This window comes from Arvicola amphibius, chromosome 9, assembly GCF_903992535.2.
Source record: "Arvicola amphibius chromosome 9, mArvAmp1.2, whole genome shotgun sequence".
NCBI lineage: Eukaryota > Metazoa > Chordata > Mammalia > Rodentia > Cricetidae > Arvicola > Arvicola amphibius.
Window position 1 is genome coordinate 124,137,496 of NC_052055.2, and position 20,216 is coordinate 124,157,711.

The 20,216-nt window shown below is 54.4% G+C and overlaps 3 protein-coding genes across 3 annotated transcripts in view; all 3 read left to right on the forward strand.

The window, feature by feature from the left end:
* Nucleotides 1-20,216, forward strand: part of LOC119822487 (H-2 class I histocompatibility antigen, L-D alpha chain-like) — a 741,986-nt gene that overhangs the window by 463,793 nt on the left and 257,977 nt on the right. The window lies entirely within an intron of this gene.
* On the forward strand, nt 1,870-6,296 carry Lsm2 (LSM2 homolog, U6 small nuclear RNA and mRNA degradation associated). The gene is made up of 4 exons (XM_038341920.1): nt 1,870-2,095; nt 2,571-2,638; nt 5,642-5,672; nt 5,775-6,296. The coding sequence occupies exons 1-4, from the start codon at nt 2,093-2,095 to the stop codon at nt 5,958-5,960; spliced, it is 288 nt and encodes a 95-aa protein (XP_038197848.1). The 5' UTR covers nt 1,870-2,092; the 3' UTR covers nt 5,961-6,296.
* On the forward strand, nt 7,429-20,133 carry Vars1 (valyl-tRNA synthetase 1). The gene is made up of 29 exons (XM_038341793.2): nt 7,429-8,130; nt 9,808-9,942; nt 10,036-10,174; nt 10,393-10,514; nt 10,596-10,680; nt 10,836-10,936; nt 11,072-11,199; nt 14,226-14,390; nt 14,562-14,643; nt 14,944-15,063; nt 15,148-15,256; nt 15,345-15,439; nt 15,613-15,703; nt 15,868-15,992; nt 16,073-16,176; nt 16,268-16,426; nt 16,513-16,603; nt 16,707-16,812; nt 16,903-16,973; nt 17,050-17,175; nt 17,438-17,542; nt 17,628-17,696; nt 17,767-17,845; nt 17,976-18,103; nt 18,387-18,542; nt 18,694-18,900; nt 18,971-19,082; nt 19,184-19,509; nt 19,995-20,133. Exons 1-29 carry the CDS (start codon nt 7,744-7,746, stop codon nt 20,061-20,063), a joined length of 3,792 nt encoding a protein of 1,263 aa, XP_038197721.1. The 5' UTR covers nt 7,429-7,743; the 3' UTR covers nt 20,064-20,133.

The following is a 20,216-nucleotide window of genomic DNA, read 5'->3' on the forward strand; positions in this document are numbered from 1 at the left end:
GCACCTAGCCGGGCAGGGGTGGTGGTGGGGGGGAAGAGTGAGTTCAAGGACAACCAGGGCTGTTACACAGAGAAATCCTGTGGGGGGGGGGAAGAAAAACAAACAAACAAACAAAAAGGCTAGGCACCTCCCCTCGTATTAAGGTTGGACAAGGTGAGCCAGGTGGTGGTGGTGCACACACCCTTAATCCCAGCACTCAGGAGGCAGAGGCAGGCGGATCTCTGAGTTCAAAGCCAACCTGGTCTACAAGAGCTAGTTCCAGGATAGGCTCCAAAGCTATAGAGAAACCCTGTCTCGAAAAACAAACAAACAAACAAACAAAAAGTTGGACACAGGGCTGGAGAGATGGCTCAGAGGTTAAGAGAACTGACTGCTCTTCCAGAGGTCCTGAGTTCAATTCCCAGCAACCACATGGTGGCTCACAACCATCTATAATGAGATCTGGTGCCCTCTTCTGGCATGCAAGCATACAGAGAAGGAATGTTGTATACATAATAAATAAATAAATCTTTAAAAAAAAAAAGTTGGACACAGAGAGCCTAGGTCAGTTCCTGCAGGCTCCCTGGCTGTGAGCTGTCTCTGTGAGCCTCTATGCCTAGGTCGGTTGATGCTGTGGGTTTATCCCCTCTGCTCCCACAGTCCTCCCTTCCCCTCTTTTGAAGGATTCCTGGAGCTCTGCCTACTGTTTGGCTGTCGGTCTCTGCATCTGTTTCCTGCTGAGGCTTTTGTGGTATCTTTTATGAAATTCTCCATTTTTATCAGTCAGCTCTTGTGAGCCTCTTCACAACTGGAAGGTTTCAAGCCTGCTAATGCTGTTCCCAGAACATCGAAAGTATTTGGAGGTATTAGAACATATTTCAGGGCTGGAGAGATGGCTCAGGAGTTAAGAGCACTGGCTGCACTTCCAGAGGACCCAGATTCTATTCTCAACACCCACAAAGTGGCTCACAGCAGTGTCTAACTCCAGTCCCAGGGCATCTGAAGCCCACTTCTTATCACCACTCAGAGTGCAAACCTAACAGGCAGGCAAATGCACCCATACACATAGAAATTAAAAAATAAAATGTAATTTCTACCACCGAGCTACAGTGTTTAGTCCTTTACTAAAGGCCTATTTAAAAGGTAAAAACATATGGACACTAGAGCTGGGGTTGTTCGTCGGTGGGTTTGCTTAGAATGTGTACATTCAAGCTCCAGAAAACCCTGTCCCCCAAATCCTACATAAGGCTGAAACTGACAGAAACTTGCTTGCTGAGAATTTTGATAAGAATCAGAATTTGTAGGCTGGAGAGATGGCTCAGAGATTAAGAGCACTGGCTGCTCTTCCAGAGGACGTGGGTTCAATACCCAGCCACCAGAGGGTGGCTCACAACCATCTATAATGAAATCTGGTGCCCTCTTCTGGTGTGCAAGCAGAACACTGTATACACAATAAATTAAAAAAAAATCAGGATTTGTGTTTAGGTTCCCCTTATTTTTCTCCCTTAAGCCCCAGCCACACACACACCACACACAGCATATTTAGTGTCTGTTGATGTGTGTTTTACTCCCTTCGACACAGGTCTTGCTATGTATGGCAGCTCCAGCTGACCTTTAAAGCAGAATCCTGTCTCACTTAGCTCTCTCCAGGATTCCAGGAGGGCACCGACCCTGCCAGGTCTTAGTAACATTTTAAATTCCACTCATCAAAGAATATGCAAATCATAGTTTTCTCAAGCTTCCCAACAATTATGGGTTAATAGAGCCTGGCAGGGCAAACGCTAAACAACAAAGAAATCCAGTAGAGGGCCGAACTACCTGGAACGCGCAGCTGCTAGGGCCACGCATGCGCAGTAGGACGCGGCTGCCCGAGAGGAAGTGGGAGACAGGAAGGCCCGCCCCTCTCTCGGTTTGGCGGTCCTCTCCGCGCTCCCCGCCTCCGCTGCCTTAGCGCCCGTATCCGGCCGCGCGCTCTCGGGCCGGCGTTTCTCGCGGCTCCCCCTAGCGCCTGCGTGATCCCGTCCCGCCCCACGCGTGGGCTCGCGCTCGGGCTCCCGCCCGGCCTCTGGCCCGCAGCCCCCCGGCTCTTTCCTTCGCGGTCCAGGCCTGCACCATGGTGGGTACCGTGACGTCAAAAGGGAGCGCCGCCGCCCGCCGCGGGCAGTTCGAACCGGGCCGGGCCGGCTGCCCAGGCTTCCCCGGACAGCCCCGGTGCCCGCACCTCAGTTTGAGGGGTCTACCGGGCGCAGATGGTTTTTTTGGGGGAGAACGCCCAGCAAATCCAAGAGAAAGCTCGCGGGCACCGCGGGAGCACGGAAAGCTAGCCTCGCATTTCCCCGCGGGAGATCGGGATTTTTTTGAGGGTGCGGGTGGAGAAAACGTGCAGATTCCTTACGGTCGTGGGCCCGGGCATCGAGGGGTACAGGGTAGTCCCTGGCTGTGGCCCAGTGAAATGCAGAGTGTCTGAACAGATGGCTGTGGGTCGTGAACTTCTGAGATACTAGGGCCGGTGGGACCACAAAGACTAGGATTTCAGAGTTCCCCTTCCTGTGCCTTTCATGTAATAGTTTCCCGTTTCCTCTTTCCAATAGCTCTTCTACTCCTTTTTCAAATCCCTCGTGGGCAAGGATGTGGTCGTGGAACTCAAGAATGACCTAAGGTAGGTACCTACAGCAGCGAGTTGGTGTGTGTGTGTGTGTGTGTGTGTGTGTGTGTACCTGGTGTCCTGACCCAACCTCCAGAGTTTTTTGAGAGAACAGGTGGGCCAAACACAGAAGAAATAAATAGCTTGTGTCTTAAAGCTAAAGATTAGTTTAAGACTGCCGGGGTATGCTGGCGTATGTCTTTAAAATCGGGAGGCAAAGGCAGGCGGATCTCTGTGAGTTCAAGATCTGGTCTACAGAGCAAATTCCAGGACAGCCAGAGCCACCCAGAGAAACCCTGTCTTGGGAGGAAAAAAAAAAGAATTTGTTAAACAAATATATATGTGCAGGCAGATTTGTACTAAGCTCTTTAAAATATGCCAAATAAACAATAATGCTAATAAATAAGCTTATTGAACTTGGAAAAATATATCAAAATGTTTGTAGCTTTGTTTGTATAAATAGTCAAACAATTTAAGTATCTACCTCAAAATGTAAGAGGTTAATTAAAATTCAGTAGGGAGTTCTTCCGTGATAAACCCATTAGTATAAGAATGAGATGTGTTGGTAAGGAAAACAGTTGGGTTTGATATACCTGGCGTACTATCCATGTAGTTAAAATGTAAGCAGACCACTTACGCGGTCCCTTCTGTACTGCATCTGCATCCCCTGCCTCCCAGTACTGTCTGCTTCAAATGCTTTATCACTGCGGAGATGTTCACGGAAGTATGTTTTCTTTCATGTCGTGCTGGGGATTGAACCCAGAGCTTTCCGCTCAGCAGGCGCTCTACCAACAGAACTTCTTCCCCAGCCCTCAGATACCTTAGCATCTCAGGCGTCTTCCCCAGCCCTCAGATACCCTAGCATCTCAGGCGTCTTCCCCAGCCCTCAGATACCCTAGCATCTCAGGTGTCTTCCCCAGCCCTCAGATACCCTAGCATCTCAGGTGTCTTCCCCAGCCCTCAGATACCCTAGCATCTCATGTTTCATTTTAAAGCATTTTACTTGTAGACTCTTGAAACCTTTGAGCACATATCAGTGCTTGAGAACCTTGATTCTAAGGCAGGTGTGGACAAGTAAGACCGTTATGGTCACTGGTGAAGTAAGGGGCTGGCCCAGACTTGAGTGCAAAGTATTTAAGACCTTTGTTTGTATGAGTCGAGTTGGAAGGCGCATACAAGGGGGTCAGCAGACCAGTGGGGATTCACTGAATGCAGGGAGTGAAGAAGTAAAACTCGGATTTGAAGTTGTGAAGAGTTACGTTTTTTTGTTTGTTTTTCTAGACAGGGCCTCAAACTCACAGAGCTCTACCAGAGATCCGCCTGCCTCTGCCTCCCGAGTGCTGGGATTAAAGGCGTGAGACACCCAGCCTAACTTTTTTGGTTTTGTCTTTTCAAATCAGGGTTTCTCTGCATAACAGTTCTGGCTGTCCTGGAACTAGCTAGCTTTATATTCCAAGCGGGAAGATTTAAGATTGTTCAAACAGTTGATAATTATAAAATAAGGCCGAGTTGGATGGCATGGGAGCACTGGAGCTGATAGCCTTCCTCATCTAAGGGGCCTGGCTGGGGAGCTTGTTTCTGTACCATTAGGATAAGTGTAGCAAAGAGAACACAGTAACTTTAGCAACCTTTGTGTATCCATTGGGCTCTGCTCCAAAGCAGTCAATGTGTGGAGGTGGAGAGCTCACTGCTCTCCGGGCTAGAGTTCCCCGCAGCTGCATTAGGTGAGTCACAAAGAGCCACTCTAGCTTCAGGGGTTCTGATGACCTCTTCTGGCCTCAGGTGCACGTGTGCACATAAGTAATAAAGCTAAAGCCGGCGGTGGTGGCGCACACCTTTAATCCTAGCACTTGGAAGGCAGAGGAAGGCGGACCTCTGAGTTCGAGGCCAGCCTGGTCTACAAAGATAGCTAGGGCTGTTATACGGAGAAACCTTGTCTTGTGGGGAGTGTATGGGGGTTAGCTATTGCTTCTGGGAGTCAGGCCAATGTGGGCTGATAATTTGGTTCTAATTTGGGTAATTTACATGACTGCTCTTAATTCCTGGATGATATTAATTACTTTTTAAAAGATGGCTGTATCACTCGGGAGGCAGAGGCAGGCGGATCTCTGTGAGTTTGAGACCAGCCTGGTCTACAAGAGCTAGTTCCAGGACAGGCTCTAAAAAGCTGCAGAGAAACCCTGTCTCGAAAAACAAAACAAAACAAAAATGGCTGTAGCTGGGCAGTGGTGGTGCACTGCCCTTAATCCCAGCACTCGGAAGGCAGAGGCAGGAGGATCTCTGAGTTCAAGGCCAAGGCCAACCCCAAGGGGTAGTTCTAGAACACCAAAGCTACACACACAAAAAAATCCTGTCTTGGGGAAAAAAAAAACATAAAAAAGATGACTATACATGATGGCTCCTGTCTATAGTTCCAGACCTTCAGAAATGGAGGCAGAAGGATTGCTACAAGTTTGAGATTAGTCTGGGCCAGGGTGAGAACTTGTCTTTAGAAGGAAATACAGGCATTAAGCCGGATACAGGCCTGGCCTGCAACCACTGAGTAGTAGCTGTGGATACGTTGGTGTAAGGAGAGACGGGTCTGAATTGATGAGCCATTCTCAGAGGCTTTCTTTTCCACCTCAGAATTGACAGATGCGCCCGTTGGTGCTCCCTTCTTTGGCTTCAAGGCCTTAACTTCCTCCCCCAGGCTCTTGTTTGGTCTTTCAAGACAACAGGACACTGCCTGGCTTCATAGGCAGCTGTATATAACCCCCCCCCCCCCGCAGGCTGTGTAACTTGTTTCCTCGTGCGCAGCATATAGGTGATCATATAGTTCACAGGGTGACCACAGGGTAAAGAGAAATTGCGTGTCAGTTCATCATGGTGGCTCTCATCTAAGACAGGAGGATTTAGAACACAGGGCCAGCCTACGCCACCATGGCCCGGCTCCTCCCCCATATTCTGGTAGCTCTAACATTTCCTACATTCTGATTTCAGTGTAAAGTAATTTGGTTCTCCCCTCTTTGCCTCTGACAGCATCTGTGGAACCCTGCACTCCGTGGACCAGGTGAGATAAAGGTTGACAGTCTGTTCTTGGGGAAGGAAGTAGGAGTGTGAAGGCAGAGCCGCATCTGTCTCTAGGGTTACTGATGCTGTTCCTCCTCCTTAGTATCTCAATATCAAACTAACGGACATCAGTGTCACGGACCCTGAGAAGTACCCGCACATGCTGTCGGTCAAGAACTGCTTCATCAGGGGCTCAGTGGTCCGCTATGTGCAGCTGCCAGCAGACGAGGTGGACACACAGCTGCTGCAGGATGCAGCCAGGAAGGAAGCCCTTCAGCAGAAACAGTGATGCCCTCATCCCAGTCCCCTCCCTCCCTTCCCATAACGATGTCCAACAAAGGACAAGGACACCTGCCAGTCTTTCAGGTGTGTTTTGTTTTGTTACCGATTTATTTTTTTTTTTAATTGAATGGATGAAAGGGACACTAGTCGGGAGCAACTGCCCTCTGTTGACAAGGGAGGGTAAAGCTGGGAACTGAAATGTTCCTGGTCCCTCCCTCCCTCCCTCCCCCTTCCCTGGAGACAGGAGAGCCTCCTAGGCCTTTTCAGGGCAACATGAGATACACTTGGGGGGAACTGAAAGAGTCTGTCCCGCATCGGGAATAAAATTTATGATGGAAACTGAGTTCTGGTTTTGTGGTCTGTTCTGGACAGGGAGGTGGGAGAGGCCGTTTCGTCTGCACTCCAGTTCTCTACATACCCCCCTCCCCCATCTCCGGCTGGGAATTCAACCCAAGTTACCAGCGTTATGTACTTCCGCCCTAAAGCTTGTAATACTTTGACCAGTATGATGACTCATCCCGTAAATGACACCAGCCGCCAACCGTGACTTGACCCCTGGGACCCACTTTTTGGAAACAGAAAGGATTTTTTTTCCACACGCGCTCAAGTGCACATAGTAAAAATTTAATAAAAAAGCGGGCTGGAGAGATGGCTCAGAGATTAAGGGCACTGGTTGCTCTTCCAGAGGTTCTGCATTCAATTCCCAGCAACCACATAGTGTGGTTGCTCACAACCATCTAATGAGATCTGGTGCCCTCCTCTGGCTTGCAGGCAAATATGCAGGCAGAACACTGTAAGTCTTAAAAAAAAAAAAAAAAAAAGCCAAGGCCGCCCAACAGCACTACGAACTTGTATTTCTAGCCATTTGCTTTAGGGCGTCTTCCCATTCCCCTGCCCTTCCTTTTACGTGAAAGAACTCTCAGCACTTCGAGCTGGTCAGATCCCAGGGTCCCGCGAGCTGGTAGAGCGCTCGGGTCCAGCCAGTGGCAATGCCGGATTCCTTCAACAAAGCCGATCGGCACACTTTCTGTGAGCAGAAGATGCAAACAAGCAGTGCGAGCCGCGCGATGCATCGCTGAACTTCACCACCAAACGGCCACGGTTGCCAGCAGCCGCAGGCTCCGGCGTCCTGCAGGAGGCGGTAGCTGGGGGGGGGGGGGGTGGGATCAGCGCCGCACGCCGACCCGAGGACCCCGGGGTGCCCGCGGCGGTGCCTGACCCGAGGTGTCCGCGGCCGCGCCTGACCCGAAGACCCCCGGGGTGCCCGCGGCGGCGCCTGACCCGAAGACCCCGAGGTACCACGGCGGACCCTGACCAGGACAGACTCGTCCCCGCGGACGCGTTCCCCCGTCACGCACGTGCCGCTTGCCGCTCGCGCTGTCCCTCAGCTCGGGCTGCACACGGAGGCCCGGCCCTCGGGACCGCGCACGCACAGGCGGGGCCCGGCCGCCCCGCGAGGACCCGGGCCCGGAAACGCGCGCTGTCACAAAGGGGGACACGTGGGTCCCGCTCGCCCGGCCGCGCTCCCCCACAGCGGGAGAGCTGCCTCCGCCACCCGCCGCCTCCACCCTGGCCGCCCTGGGGGGCCGCGGCCGTGGCCGGCTGAGGAGAACCGCCGGCCCGGAGTGACCGCCGCCTTGAGTCCGCTACCCGCCTCTCCCAGCCCCGGGCGGGCGACCGGGCCCCGCCCCCTCCTCCGGGCGCCGCTCGCCGCCACCCAGCCGGGCCTCGCCGCACGTGCTTAGGGCTCCCTGCCCGGTCTGTCCTCGGCACCGGCCCCCTGCACGGCCATGTCCATCCTCTACGTCTCCCCTCACCCCGACGCCTTCCCCAGCCTCCGAGCCCTCATCGCCGCCCGCTACGGGGAAGCCGGCGACGGCCCCGGGTGGGGAGGTCCGCACCCCCGCATCTGCCTGCAGCCTCCCCCGAGCAGCCGGACTCCGCTGCCGCCGCCTCGCCTGCCCGCCCTGGAGCAGGGGCCCGGCGGGCTGTGGGTGTGGGGGGCCCCGGCTGTGGCGCAGCTGCTGTGGCCGGCAGGCCTGGGGGGTCCTGGGGGCAGCCGGGCGGCCGTCCTCGTCCAGCAATGGGTCAGCTACGCCGACACCGAGCTCGTGCCGGCGGCCTGCGGGGCGACGCTGCCCGCGCTGGGACTCCGGAGTCCGGGGCAGGATCCCCAGGTGAGGGGAGAGGAGGGAGGAGGGATTCTCAGGAAAGGGGGGTGTCAGATGCGGAAGTAGTGATAGAATCCCCGTCTGCCGCCGGCGTGGTGACTTCGGGAACTCTTCGAATACTTTAGCCTTGGTTTCTGTCTACGAATGCAGGATGATGTAATTCTTCCCGCGGGTGCCTGGCAGCGTGTTTGCAGCGTTTGCCGAATAGCTGGGGAGTGTGTGTGTATAAACCTGGCCTCACTCTGGAACCCTTGTGGAATGGCTTGAAGCGCACTCGCATGCCAGGCAGCTTAAAGTTCCCGAGGGCCTTTGGGTTTCAGTTGCCGTCATAAAACGATACGACCGAAAGCAACTCGGGGACGAAAGGACTTAATTTGGTGTGCAGTTCTCAGGTTGCACGGGCCGGGAACTGGTGGCTGAAGCTGAGGCCGTGGAGGGACACTGTTTAGCCTACTTCCCCAGGGTGGCGTCACCCGCAATGGACTGGCCCCAAATAATCGTTAACTAAGAAAATGCCCCCACAGACTTCCTACAGGCCAATCTGTAGGGGTCCCCTCTTCCCAGATGACACTAACTAGGCTGTGGGGTTGACCCATCCTAGCCCGGAGTGAAAGGTTGACAGGATGAGATGCCAGCCGTTGTTGTTTTGAGCTGTGGGAAGACTGAGGGAGAGAGATCAGGGAGCAGTGCAGTAGGAGGAGGGGACGGGAGAGGAGGACAGGTACCTCCAGATTGTTTCTGTGAGCCCTTCCAGGGTAGACGTGTTCCTTCACTGAGAGCTCAGCTCCTGCCGGCGCCTAGCCCCTGCCCTGCGTCTTCGTATCCCCATGGGTTAATACAGAGCCCCTTCCCTGCAGGGTAACGCTTTCTATGTCTGCCCCTGTATTGTTTTCTCGGTAGGATGTACTTGTTGATGCCCCATACCTGACAGTGACTGCTGCTTCGTATAATCCTTTAACTTCAGTGCTGGATAGGTTCCACTGAATACGTGCAAACACAAATGCTTGTATGTGTGTACGCATTAGTGCCTAGTGCCCAAGGAGGCCAGGGATGTGACCAGGTCAGTTGTGAGCTGCCATATGGGTGACAGGAATCAAACTTGGGGTCTCCATAAGAGCAACATCCACATCATCCGTCTCTCCAGTCCTATAATATATATATTTTGTGGTGGAGTTCAAACCTAGGGCCTCCTACATGGTGAACACTCTTTGACCTGCACTCCCAGTCAGACATAGTTTTGTTGTTTGAGACAGGGTCTTAACTTTGTGGCCTTAATTGTCGTGGAAGTAGCTGTGTAGACTAGACTGACTTTAAACTTGAGATCCCCCTGCCTTTGCCTCCCGGGAACTAGGACTAAAGGCAAGCAGCACCACACCTAACAATTGTATTTTTATGACTGTGTGGATGAGGAAGGAATTCGCCTGAGAGTTGGTGATCATGAGAGTAGGGAGACCCAATGGCTCTCAATCTGTAACCCCTTTGGGGGTCAAACAACCCTTCCAGTGCCCAGGAACATTGGAAAACACAGGCGGCGTTTACAATTTAACAATAGCGAAACCACAGTTATAAAGTAGCAGCGGAAATCATTTTCTGGTTGGGGTCACCACAACAGCATTAGGAAAGTTGAGAACCTCTGGGATAGAAGCATATAAGCCTTGTCTTCTCCTTTTCCTGTCCTGCTAGGCTGCCCTTGGGGCCCTGGGCAAGGCCTTGAGCCCCTTGGAGGACTGGCTTCGGCTGCACACCTACCTGGCCGGGGATGCTCCCACTCTGGCTGACTTAGCTGCCGTGACAGCCTTACTGCTGCCCTTCCGATACGTGAGTCACTGGGGCTGAGGGAGGGGCAGGTACGTGTCCACTGGACTTGATTGCAGGGTGACTGAGAATTGTTTTTTGTTGTTTTCCTCTCAGGTTCTGGACCCTGCTGTCCGCCGGATCTGGGGTAATGTTACTCGCTGGTTTAACACTTGTGTCCGGCAACCAGAATTCCGGGCTGTGCTAGGAGAAGTGGTCCTGTACTCGGGGGCCAGGTCTGTCACTCAACAGCCAGGTGAGAAGGACAAGAGATGGCAGAGGGAGGGACAAATGGCCCCTCTGGAGCAGACACTTCATGTAACTTACTTTTTATCTTAGAAATGCCTGGGCCTTTAGGGTGGGGAGCCTGTGGGAGGGGAAGGTGGGAGATCATGAGGTTTGAGCCCTTCTTAGATTAGCACTATTCATAGAGGAGCCCAGCAGCCTTGAATCTGAATTTCTGTGTCTCTCCAGGTCTTGAAGTCACTGCACCCCAAAAAACAGCTGCTCAGCTCAAGAAAGAAGCAAAGAAACGGGAGAAGCTAGAGAAATTCCAGCAGAAGCAGAAGGCCCAGCAGCAGCCCCCACCAGGGGAGGTAGGAGGCAAAAGGATGGGGCTGGAAGGAGGTGGAAGCCTTGCTGAGGGCTGATGTTTGCATCTTCTTCCTTCTGAACAGAAGAAACCAAAACCAGAGAAGAAGGAGAAAAGGGACCCTGGGGTCATTACCTATGACCTCCCTACCCAACCCGGGGAAAAGAAAGGTACTGGCTAGGGAAGGAACCCCACCTGGCTGTGGTTTGTCCTGGCCTCTGCCCTGCTTAGTGAGGCTCGCACTATGCCTGTCGTATGGCCTGTTCCTCCAGTCCTAACTTGAGCCTCTCCAGCTTCACTAAGCCCTCTTCCTCTTTTCTCCCAGATGTAAGTGGCACCATGCCCGACTCCTACAGCCCTCAGTATGTGGAGGCTGCCTGGTACCCTTGGTGGGAGCGCCAGGGCTTCTTCAAGCCAGAGTATGGGGTGAGTGGTTACTGCTGCCCAGGCCCAGAGGGGATGGAGGTGGAGAAGGGCAGGGTGTTATGACCCATTACCTGAGGAGGGGCCCCATAAAGATACCATGTGCTTTAGCTTATGCCCTTCCTTCTCCGCCACCAGCGTCCTAGCGTGTCAGCACCAAATCCCCGAGGGGTCTTCATGATGTGCATCCCACCCCCCAACGTGACAGGCTCCCTGCACCTGGGCCACGCGCTCACCAATGCCATCCAGGACTCCCTGACTCGATGGTGAGCTCCTGGAGTCTGCACTCCCCTGGGGCCTTCTGCCCTGCCTGGCTCCTTTCTGTCCACTGACTACACCGACTTTGCCATGTTGGCCCCTCAGATGGGTCTTTGCTCCTCTGCTAGTCAGGTGACGCCTCTGTGCACCTGCCGTCCACAGGTTCCTCTCTCCCTCCCTGTGTCTCCTGAGAAGAGCATTATCAATGTCACTGAGTGCTGGGGGTGGGCCTGTGGCTGTGGCTCGGATAGCTAAGCATGCAGTCTCCCACTGAAGGGCACCACTGGTGCTCAGCGGAGGCCTGTGGTTCTACAGGAGGCGAGCAGACTTGCTGAAGCACACTTCTCCTTGGTCTTCCGCCCAGACCTTCCCTCCCAGGATGGAGCCCCGTTTAGTGTCAGGTCTCTCCCAGCAGTAGACTGTGCACACGGAGCTGTAGACGTTAGTGCTCTTCAAGCACACACTAGTCCCTCTGGTGCTGAGCAGCTCGGTTTTGGTTTGCTTTTGTTTGTGTTTGGTGTTTTCCGAGACGGGGTCTCACTCTGTGGGCCTAGCCCTACTGTCTTTTTTTTTTTTTTTTTCCTTTCATTTTATGCTTTAGGGCTTTATGCAGCCCAGAAGGCATCAGATTCAATGAGTCAGGTAGCCAGGGATGACCTTGAACTCATGATCCCCCTGCCCCCAGCTCACAAGTGTAAGGATTACATGCATGAACCATCATACCCAGATTCATTTTTTAATAGTAATAATATCTAAAGGCTTTTTTTTGGGGGGGGGGGTCTGTTCTGAAGCTTGTTGTATATAGACCAGGCTGCATCAAACTCAGAGATCTATCTTTGCCTCTACCTCTGCCTTTGCTTCCTGGGTACTGGCATCAAAGATGTGAGCCACCATGCCTGTCTCTGTCTGTCTGTCTGTCTGTCTGTCTCTCTCTCTCTCTTTAAAAAAAAAAGCTTGACCATTATTTATCTATTTGAGTTTTTTTTTTTTTAAAGAAAACAAACTATATTTTTTCATTACACATACTAGTCCAAGTTCCCACTCCCTCCCCTCCTCCCATTCCCTCCGCTTACCTGCCGCCACCACCCATCCACTCCTCAGAGAGGCGAGGTGTACTGCTGTGGAGAGGACCCGGCCCTCCCATGCCTGACTCTTTCTTCCCTTGAACAGGGTCCCTGTGTGGCCCTGGCTGTCCTAGAACTTGGTCTGTAGACCAGGCTGGCCTTGAGCTTTGCCTCCCAAGTGCTGGGAATAAAGCTCGGTGCCACCACCGCCTTTTAAAACAAACCTTAATGTCTATAAAATCCGTTAATGTAAGGAGGAAGGTATTGGCTGTGCACACCTTTAGTCCCAGCACTCAGGAGTCAGAGACAAGTGGATCTCTGTGAATTCAAGGTTAGCCTGGTCTAAAAAGTGAGTCCCAGGACAGCCAGGGCTGTCTCAGAAAACCAAAGAAAAAGTTAATGCCTTCTGTGGCATATACTAGGACGACTTCTTGGTTACCTGTAAGAGGTCGGAGTTGCTGCAACCCTTTCCCAGGGAAAATCTAAATGCAGCGTGATGAGTAGACATGAACGTGCTGTTCATTCCATTGTACGCCATGGAGCCTGGGAGCTGTGGCTCTGGTAAGCACTCAGCTGAGGTCCTCAGCACCCTGTAAAGCTGAGCGCCACGATGTGCGTCCGTAACCCAGAAGCACTGTGAGAATCGCTGGAAACTCAGGCCAAGGTGGAAGACAGGCTGACACCTGAGGCCATCCTCTGGCCTTCACATGCATGCGTGTATACGCACATAAAACCTAAAACCATGGTGTCTATGTAAGGACTCTTCATTTCCCTTTCCAGTAGTTCCCTGAGTCTTTTTAAAGCTTTGCTTAGATTTAGCTTTTCAATGCTTTTTGTATCTCTAGCTTGTTTTGTGGGTGGGAACATTGAGACAAGGTATTCCTGTATATATAGTCCTGGGTAGCCTGGAACTTGCTATGTAGCCCAAGCCAGTTTTGAACTCATCAACCCTCTCTTGAGCCTACTTAGTGCTAAGATTGGTGGTGTGTGCCACCGAGCCCTGGCCAAAGCTTTTCCACCTTGTTACAAAGGCCACACCTACCAAAGCTGCATGCTTATCTGTGCTATGTTTATCTTTTTTACTTTCCAAGACTTGTTTTTTTAATAGTTTTTGTTTGTTTGACTTCTGTGGTTTTAAGTCAAGAAATGCTATACTAGTGTGGTCAGCAATGTTGTGTTTTTTTCTTAAGATTTTAATATTTATTTTATTATGTATACAATATTCTGTCTGCGTGTATGTCTGTAGTCCAGAAGAGGGCACCAGACCTCATTACAGATGGTTGTGAGCCACCATGTGGTTGCTGGGAATTGAACTCAGGACCTTTGGAAGAGCAGGCAGTGCTCTTAACCTCTGAGCCATCTCTCTAGCCCCCTTGTTTGTTTGTTTTAAACCGGGCCTCACTTTATAGCTCTCACTGGCCTGGAACTCATAGGAATCCACCTGCCTCTGCCTCAAGAGCTCTGGGGTTACAGGCATGCCACCACCGCTAGGTTGTATGACACCTGTCATTTCTGTGTCCTCTGTGGGTCGCCTCTCACAGCCAACCACTGAGTGTCACTGCCTGTCGATCTGGAGCGCGCGTGCCCCTCTGTTCGTCTTCTCTCTCGGGCATCAAATGTGTGGGCTCTTACCAACATGGGGCTAGGAGGAAGACTGTGAGCAGTCCACCTGATCTGCGGGGATGAGGTTCACTTCTGTCTGTAGCCTTGTTCCTATGTGGAAACTCACTTGATTGATGGGACTGTCTCGTGCTTAGCTGCCTGACTTAGCTGCGAGAGCCTCCTCTTTGTTCTTTTTCTAGATTGTTCTGCTAGTCTTCTGAATCCTCTCCCTGCCTGGCTGCTTTAGAACGAGGGGTCTGAGTTCATCCTTTTCCTTCAGTACCCATGGACCCTTTGGCAGAAGCCTGAGACCTTTGGTGGGATGCTGTACTAGCCTGGCTCACCATCTGGCCTCATGCCTCCCACAGGCACCGTATGCGTGGGGAGACCACCCTGTGGAACCCGGGCTGTGACCATGCAGGCATTGCCACCCAGGTGGTGGTGGAAAAGAAATTGTGGAGAGAGCGGGGTGTGAACCGGCACCAGCTGGGCCGCGAGGCCTTTCTCCAGGAGGTCTGGAAGTGGAAGGAGGAGTGAGTGCAGCCCGTGGGTGTGGCCCCCTCTCCTCTGTGGACCCTGACTGCAGCCCAGATCCTCCCACTGGGGTGGCTGGAGGGCCTAGGCCAATTTCAGAGGGACAAGTGACTCCCTCACTGCCCTATTGGCCACCGGATGGCCTAAGGCTTATCCTTGTCCACTTCCAGGAAGGGTGACAGGATTTACCACCAGTTGAAGAAACTTGGCAGCTCCTTGGACTGGGATCGAGCCTGTTTCACCATGGACCCTGTATGCAGGCAGAGCCTCGGGGCAGGGCACGGCAGGGCAGGGGTGCTTCTTGGGTGGGCTACCCTCTACCAGGAGGTTAGGACACAGCCGAGGACTCAGCTCTAAACACCAGCTCCTGGCCCTCATCACGGCCCTCACAGTCTCTGCCCAGACTCCAGCTGGAAGCTCCCTTCCATCCCATCATTAGGCTTCTCACCTGCCCTGGTGCTCTGCCCAGGGGTCTGTGCGGGTGTAGGACTCTAGCGGACCCCACTGCCTTGGCTCCAAACACTAAATCTGACTTCCTTTCTTTTACCCTAGAAACTGTCAGTAGCTGTAACAGAGGCTTTCGTTAGGCTCCATGAAGAAGGTGTCATCTACCGTAGCACCCGCCTGGTCAACTGGTCCTGCACCCTCAATTCTGCCATTTCTGACATTGAGGTACACTCTGCCCACAGCCTGTCTCCTTTTCTAGTCCTCCCCAGCCCTGGCCCAGGGCCACTTCTCTAAATATCTGTCTTGTAGGTGGATAAGAAGGAGCTGACGGGTCGCACCCTGCTTTCTGTGCCTGGCTACAAGGAGAAGGTGGAGTTTGGGGTCCTCGTGTCCTTTGCCTACAAGGTCCAAGGCTCAGGTGGGAGCTAAGGACACCAGGATGTGGGCTGGGGGAGGAGGGCAGGAATAGAGGAGGGGCTGAGACTCAGTTCCTCCTGTTACCCCAGACAGTGACGAGGAAGTGGTGGTGGCAACAACTCGGATTGAGACAATGCTGGGAGATGTGGCTGTAGCCGTGCACCCCAAAGACTCTAGATACCAGGTAGGCTGGGACAGGCTCTGGGGGTTCAAGCTATTCTCTGGGCATCTTTTCCAGCCCTGAAATTGGAGCTGTCAGCAGCTGGGATGGGTGATAGCCCAGGATAGGAGGCTCTGCCTGGGTCAGGGTCCCGTGCCCAGCCTGCATCTTTCATTTCTGATGTCTTCTGTGTTCAGCACCTAAAGGGAAAGAGTGTCATTCATCCGTTCTTGTCCCGGAGCCTCCCTGTTGTCTTCGATGACTTTGTGGACATGGAGTTTGGCACAGGTGAGCGGGGGGGCCTTAGCCTGTTGAGAAGAGATGAAAAGTTATCTTCACTCCCGTAGGCAGGACTGGGGCTGGATGCAGGAAAGTGTATTAGGGAGTGGGTATGGGGTGGTCCGGGAGGCAGCCCCAGCATGCAGTGGGACACTGGCACTCCTGTGCAACAGGTGCCGTGAAGATCACCCCTGCCCACGACCAGAACGACTATGAGGTTGGGCAGCGGCATGGGCTGGAGGCCATCAGCATCATGGACTCAAAGGGGGCGCTTGTCAATGTGCCTCCACCTTTCTTGGTGAGAATGTTTGGACTGTCGGGAGCTGGGGGGGGTGGAAGGTTACTGGGCATTGTTGTGATGAGGCCGTTCCTGTTCAGGGCCTGCCTAGGTTTGAGGCTAGGAAGGCAGTGCTGGCTGCACTGAAGGAGCGGGGACTGTTCCGTGGCATCAAGGACAACCCCATGGTGGTGCCGCTTTGCAAGTGAGACTGGGGACTGGTGCAGATGGGAAATAATGGGGCTCTCTGGGCACTTAGCAACTGCCTCCTCCCCACAACCCACTCCCTCCTCCAGCCGCTCCAAGGATGTGGTAGAACCTCTGCTAAGGCCGCAGTGGTACGTGCGCTGTGGGGAGATGGCTCAGGCCGCCAGTGCGGCTGTGACCCGGGGCGACCTCCGTATCCTGCCTGAGGCCCATCAGCGGACTTGGCATTCTTGGATGGACAACATTCGGTGTGTGTGGCACCTGGGTGGGTGGGGAGGACTGCCATCTGAGGGGCACATACTGAGCACCCTGACTCACCGCTTGCTGTTTGTAGAGACTGGTGCATCTCTCGGCAGCTGTGGTGGGGCCACCGAATCCCTGCCTACTTTATCACCGTCCATGACCCAGCTGTACCCCCCGGGGAGGTGAGGAAAGGGTGTAGCTTAGGTGTTGGAGTGGTTGTGCCCTTGGTTGGCAGAGGGGTCTGGGCGAAACAGCAGACCCTTTTATGATCTCCTTCTGTATTAGGACCCTGACGGGCGGTACTGGGTGAGCGGACGTACCGAAGCAGAGGCCAGAGAAAAGGCAGCACGCGAGTTTGGCGTGTCCGTTGACAAGATCAGCCTTCAGCAAGGCAGGGAGTGGACAACGAAGATGGGGGCACAGTTGGGATCCTGGCCCTATTTTCCAATCCCTCTAACCTCTGACCTTTGACCTCTTGTAGATGAGGATGTATTGGACACCTGGTTCTCTTCTGGTCTCTTTCCCTTGTCCATCCTTGGTTGGCCCAATCAGGTGTGTTCCTAGAGTGAAGAGGGGGAGGGACCTTGTAAGGGAAAACTTGGCTCACCTCCGCACCTCATCTCCCCAGTCAGAAGACCTTAATGTGTTCTACCCTGGGACCCTGCTGGAGACGGGCCATGACATCCTCTTCTTCTGGGTGGCCCGGATGGTCATGCTCGGCCTGAAACTCACAGGCAGACTGCCCTTCAGAGAGGTGTGGAGATCGCTAAGACACCCCAGCCCCCACCCCCGCCTATGCCTCCTCACCTGCCTTCCTGGGTGGTTGCTGGCTAGGACTAGCATTGCTTAGTCTGGCCCACAGCTGGGAGGGTTCCTCTTCCCGGGGAAGGAGCACTTCTCAGATATGTTAAAGCATTGAGTGGGCAGGGCCACTAGGGGCCTGATTCTGGTGGGCAGACCCTGGTGAGGCCAAAACCGGAAGGACCATGGCCTCATTTTCTGCACTGTGTCTCCAGGTCTATCTCCACGCAATCGTACGTGATGCTCATGGCAGGAAGATGAGCAAGTCTCTCGGCAATGTCATCGACCCCCTGGATGTCATCCATGGAGTTTCTTTGCAGGTGGGGCATTCAGTGGGTCAGCGAGGAACGGCTATGCAGCTGTGGCCAGAACAACCTAACGGCACCCATCTCCTTCCTCTCTTAGGGCCTCCATGACCAACTGTTGAACAGCAACCTGGACCCCACTGAGGTGGAGAAAGCCAAAGAAGGACAGGTATGGGGCATGCCCCCGGGGTGGAGCTGCAGCAGGTGAGCGGGGCTGACCATCTGTTTGCACCCTGTAGAAAGCCGACTTCCCAGCAGGGATTCCCGAGTGCGGTACAGATGCCCTGCGCTTTGGACTCTGTGCCTACACATCCCAAGGTATGGTCCCCATCCTCCCTTGGTTGCCTGTGTTTCCTTCCCCGAGACCCATGGTCTCCTCCACCTTGGGTCTGCAGAGGACCTCTCTGGGAAGGAGAACAGGGTGAAGTCACACTGGCCCCTCCCCTAGGTCGAGACATCAACCTGGATGTAAATAGGATCCTGGGGTACCGCCACTTCTGCAACAAACTCTGGAATGCCACAAAGTTTGCCCTGCGTGGCCTTGGGAAGAGTTTCGTGCCCTTGCCCACCTCTAAGGTGAGGGTCTGCTGGCTGGGATTGCTGATAGCACCCACACAGGCTGCACCCCAGGTCCTCAAGTGTCAAGCTTAGTCCCTGCTATACCAATACCCTGAGGATCCATCCTCCTTGTAGGCAGGGAACAGACAGAGGCTGATGATTGACAGGCACTGGGGCTCTCACAGAGGGGCTGGACCTATCCTTTCTCCCCAGACATTGGACAAGTCAGGAATGTAGACTCTGCTGTGGGAGGGATCTGGGCATGTGGTAGCCTCCTGGCTGACATTTCTCTTCCCCCAAGCCTGAAGGGCATGAGAGTCTGGTGGACCGCTGGATCCGCAGCCGACTCACTGAGGCCGTGAGGCTCAGCAATGAAGGCTTCCAGGCCTACGATTTTCCGGCCATCACCACCGCCCAGTACAGCTTTTGGCTCTATGAGCTCTGTGACGTCTACTTGGTGAGCAGCGGGGCTGGGGCTTAGGTCCTGTGGCTCTGGCATTAACTTGCCTTGGCTCTTACACCGAGTCCACCTGTTGCCTTCCAGTCCTCAGAGGCACAGTGAAGGCTCCAGGTAGCCCTGACCCTGAACACTGCCTCCCCGTCTCTAGGAATGCCTAAAACCCGTGCTGAATGGAGTGGATGAGGCGGCAGCGGAATGTGCCCGGCAGACCCTCTACACCTGCCTGGACGTCGGCCTGCGGCTGCTCTCACCCTTCATGCCCTTCGTCACAGAGGAGCTGTTCCAGAGGCTGCCCCGACGGACACCAGCAGCTCCCGCTAGCCTGTGTGTCACCCCCTACCCAGAGCCCTCAGAGGTAGGCGGTGTGGCCTGGAGGGTGTGCTGCAGCCCAGCCGAGCAGCCTTCTTACCCCGCTCTGCCCGCAGTGCTCCTGGAAGGACCCCGAGGCTGAAGCTGCTCTTGAGCTGGCGCTGGGCATCACCCGAGCTGTGCGCTCCCTGCGTGCCGACTACAACCTGACCCGGACCAGGCCTGACTGTGAGCCTCGGCCCCGTGTCCCCTGCCCCACTGTCCTCTTCAGCCCCTCGGGAGCCCAGGTCGGGCTGTAGCCAGGCTTTACTTTCCTCCCTCTTTGACAGGTTTCTTGGAAGTAGCTGACGAGGCCACAGGCGCCTTGGCATCGGCAGTGTCGGGCTATGTGCAGGCGCTGGCCAGTGCAGGTGTGGTTGCTGTCCTGGCCCTGGGGGCTCCTGCACCACAGGGCTGTGCTGTGGCTGTGGCGTCAGACCGCTGCTCCATCCACCTGCAGCTGCAGGGGCTAGTGGACCCAGCCCGGGAGCTGGGCAAGCTGCAGGCCAAGAGAAGTGAGGCCCAGCGCCAGGCTCAGCGGCTGCAGGAGCGCCGTGCTGCCTCTGGCTACTCAGCCAAGGTGCCCCTTGAGGTCCAGGAGGCAGACGAGGCGAAGGTGTGTGGTGGGGGCACCCCAGCATCAACTTCCTCTGTCACACCCTGTTTCTCAGCCAGCCCAGGTGCTTAGACCCTGGAACCCCGCGTGGCAGTCAGGAGTCTTAGGCGTACTGCTTAGCTGCCGGGCTGACTCAGCCAGGCTCCTGGTGCGGGGTCTCAAGACCCTGCCTCTGAGGTCTTCAGGAAGGCCCGGCATTGGTTCCAGCTTACCCTCAGCCCCCTTTCTCCTCACAGTGAAGAGGGTAGGGTGCGGCCAGGCAGGGCGTGTGAGCTGACACCCTTCACTGGGTGCTAGCCGCTCAGGAAGAAGACTATAGAGGCAGAGAGGCAGGGACGATGGAAGTGTGGGGTGCCCTCCAGCCATACCACTCCGACCTGTAGGCCTCACCTCTCTCACCAGCTTGGGCCCCTTCCTCTGTAGTCTGGGGTGTTTGGGTCTCCTTGGGCATGGGTCCTCACCACACACCCCTTTTACACCCCCAGTTGCAACAGACAGAGGCGGAGCTCAGGAAGGTGGATGAGGCCATTGCTCTGTTCCAGAAGATGCTGTGACCCTCCAACTCTCAAAGCCCCCATGGTCCACCAACAGGGATGGCAGCAATAAAATATTTTGTCAAAAATTGTTCTTACTGTTCTTGTCTGTGTGTGGTGGGGGTGGGAGGGACGTGGTTGTGGGGCAGCCAGGCCTGGGTCCTGGTGGGCAGA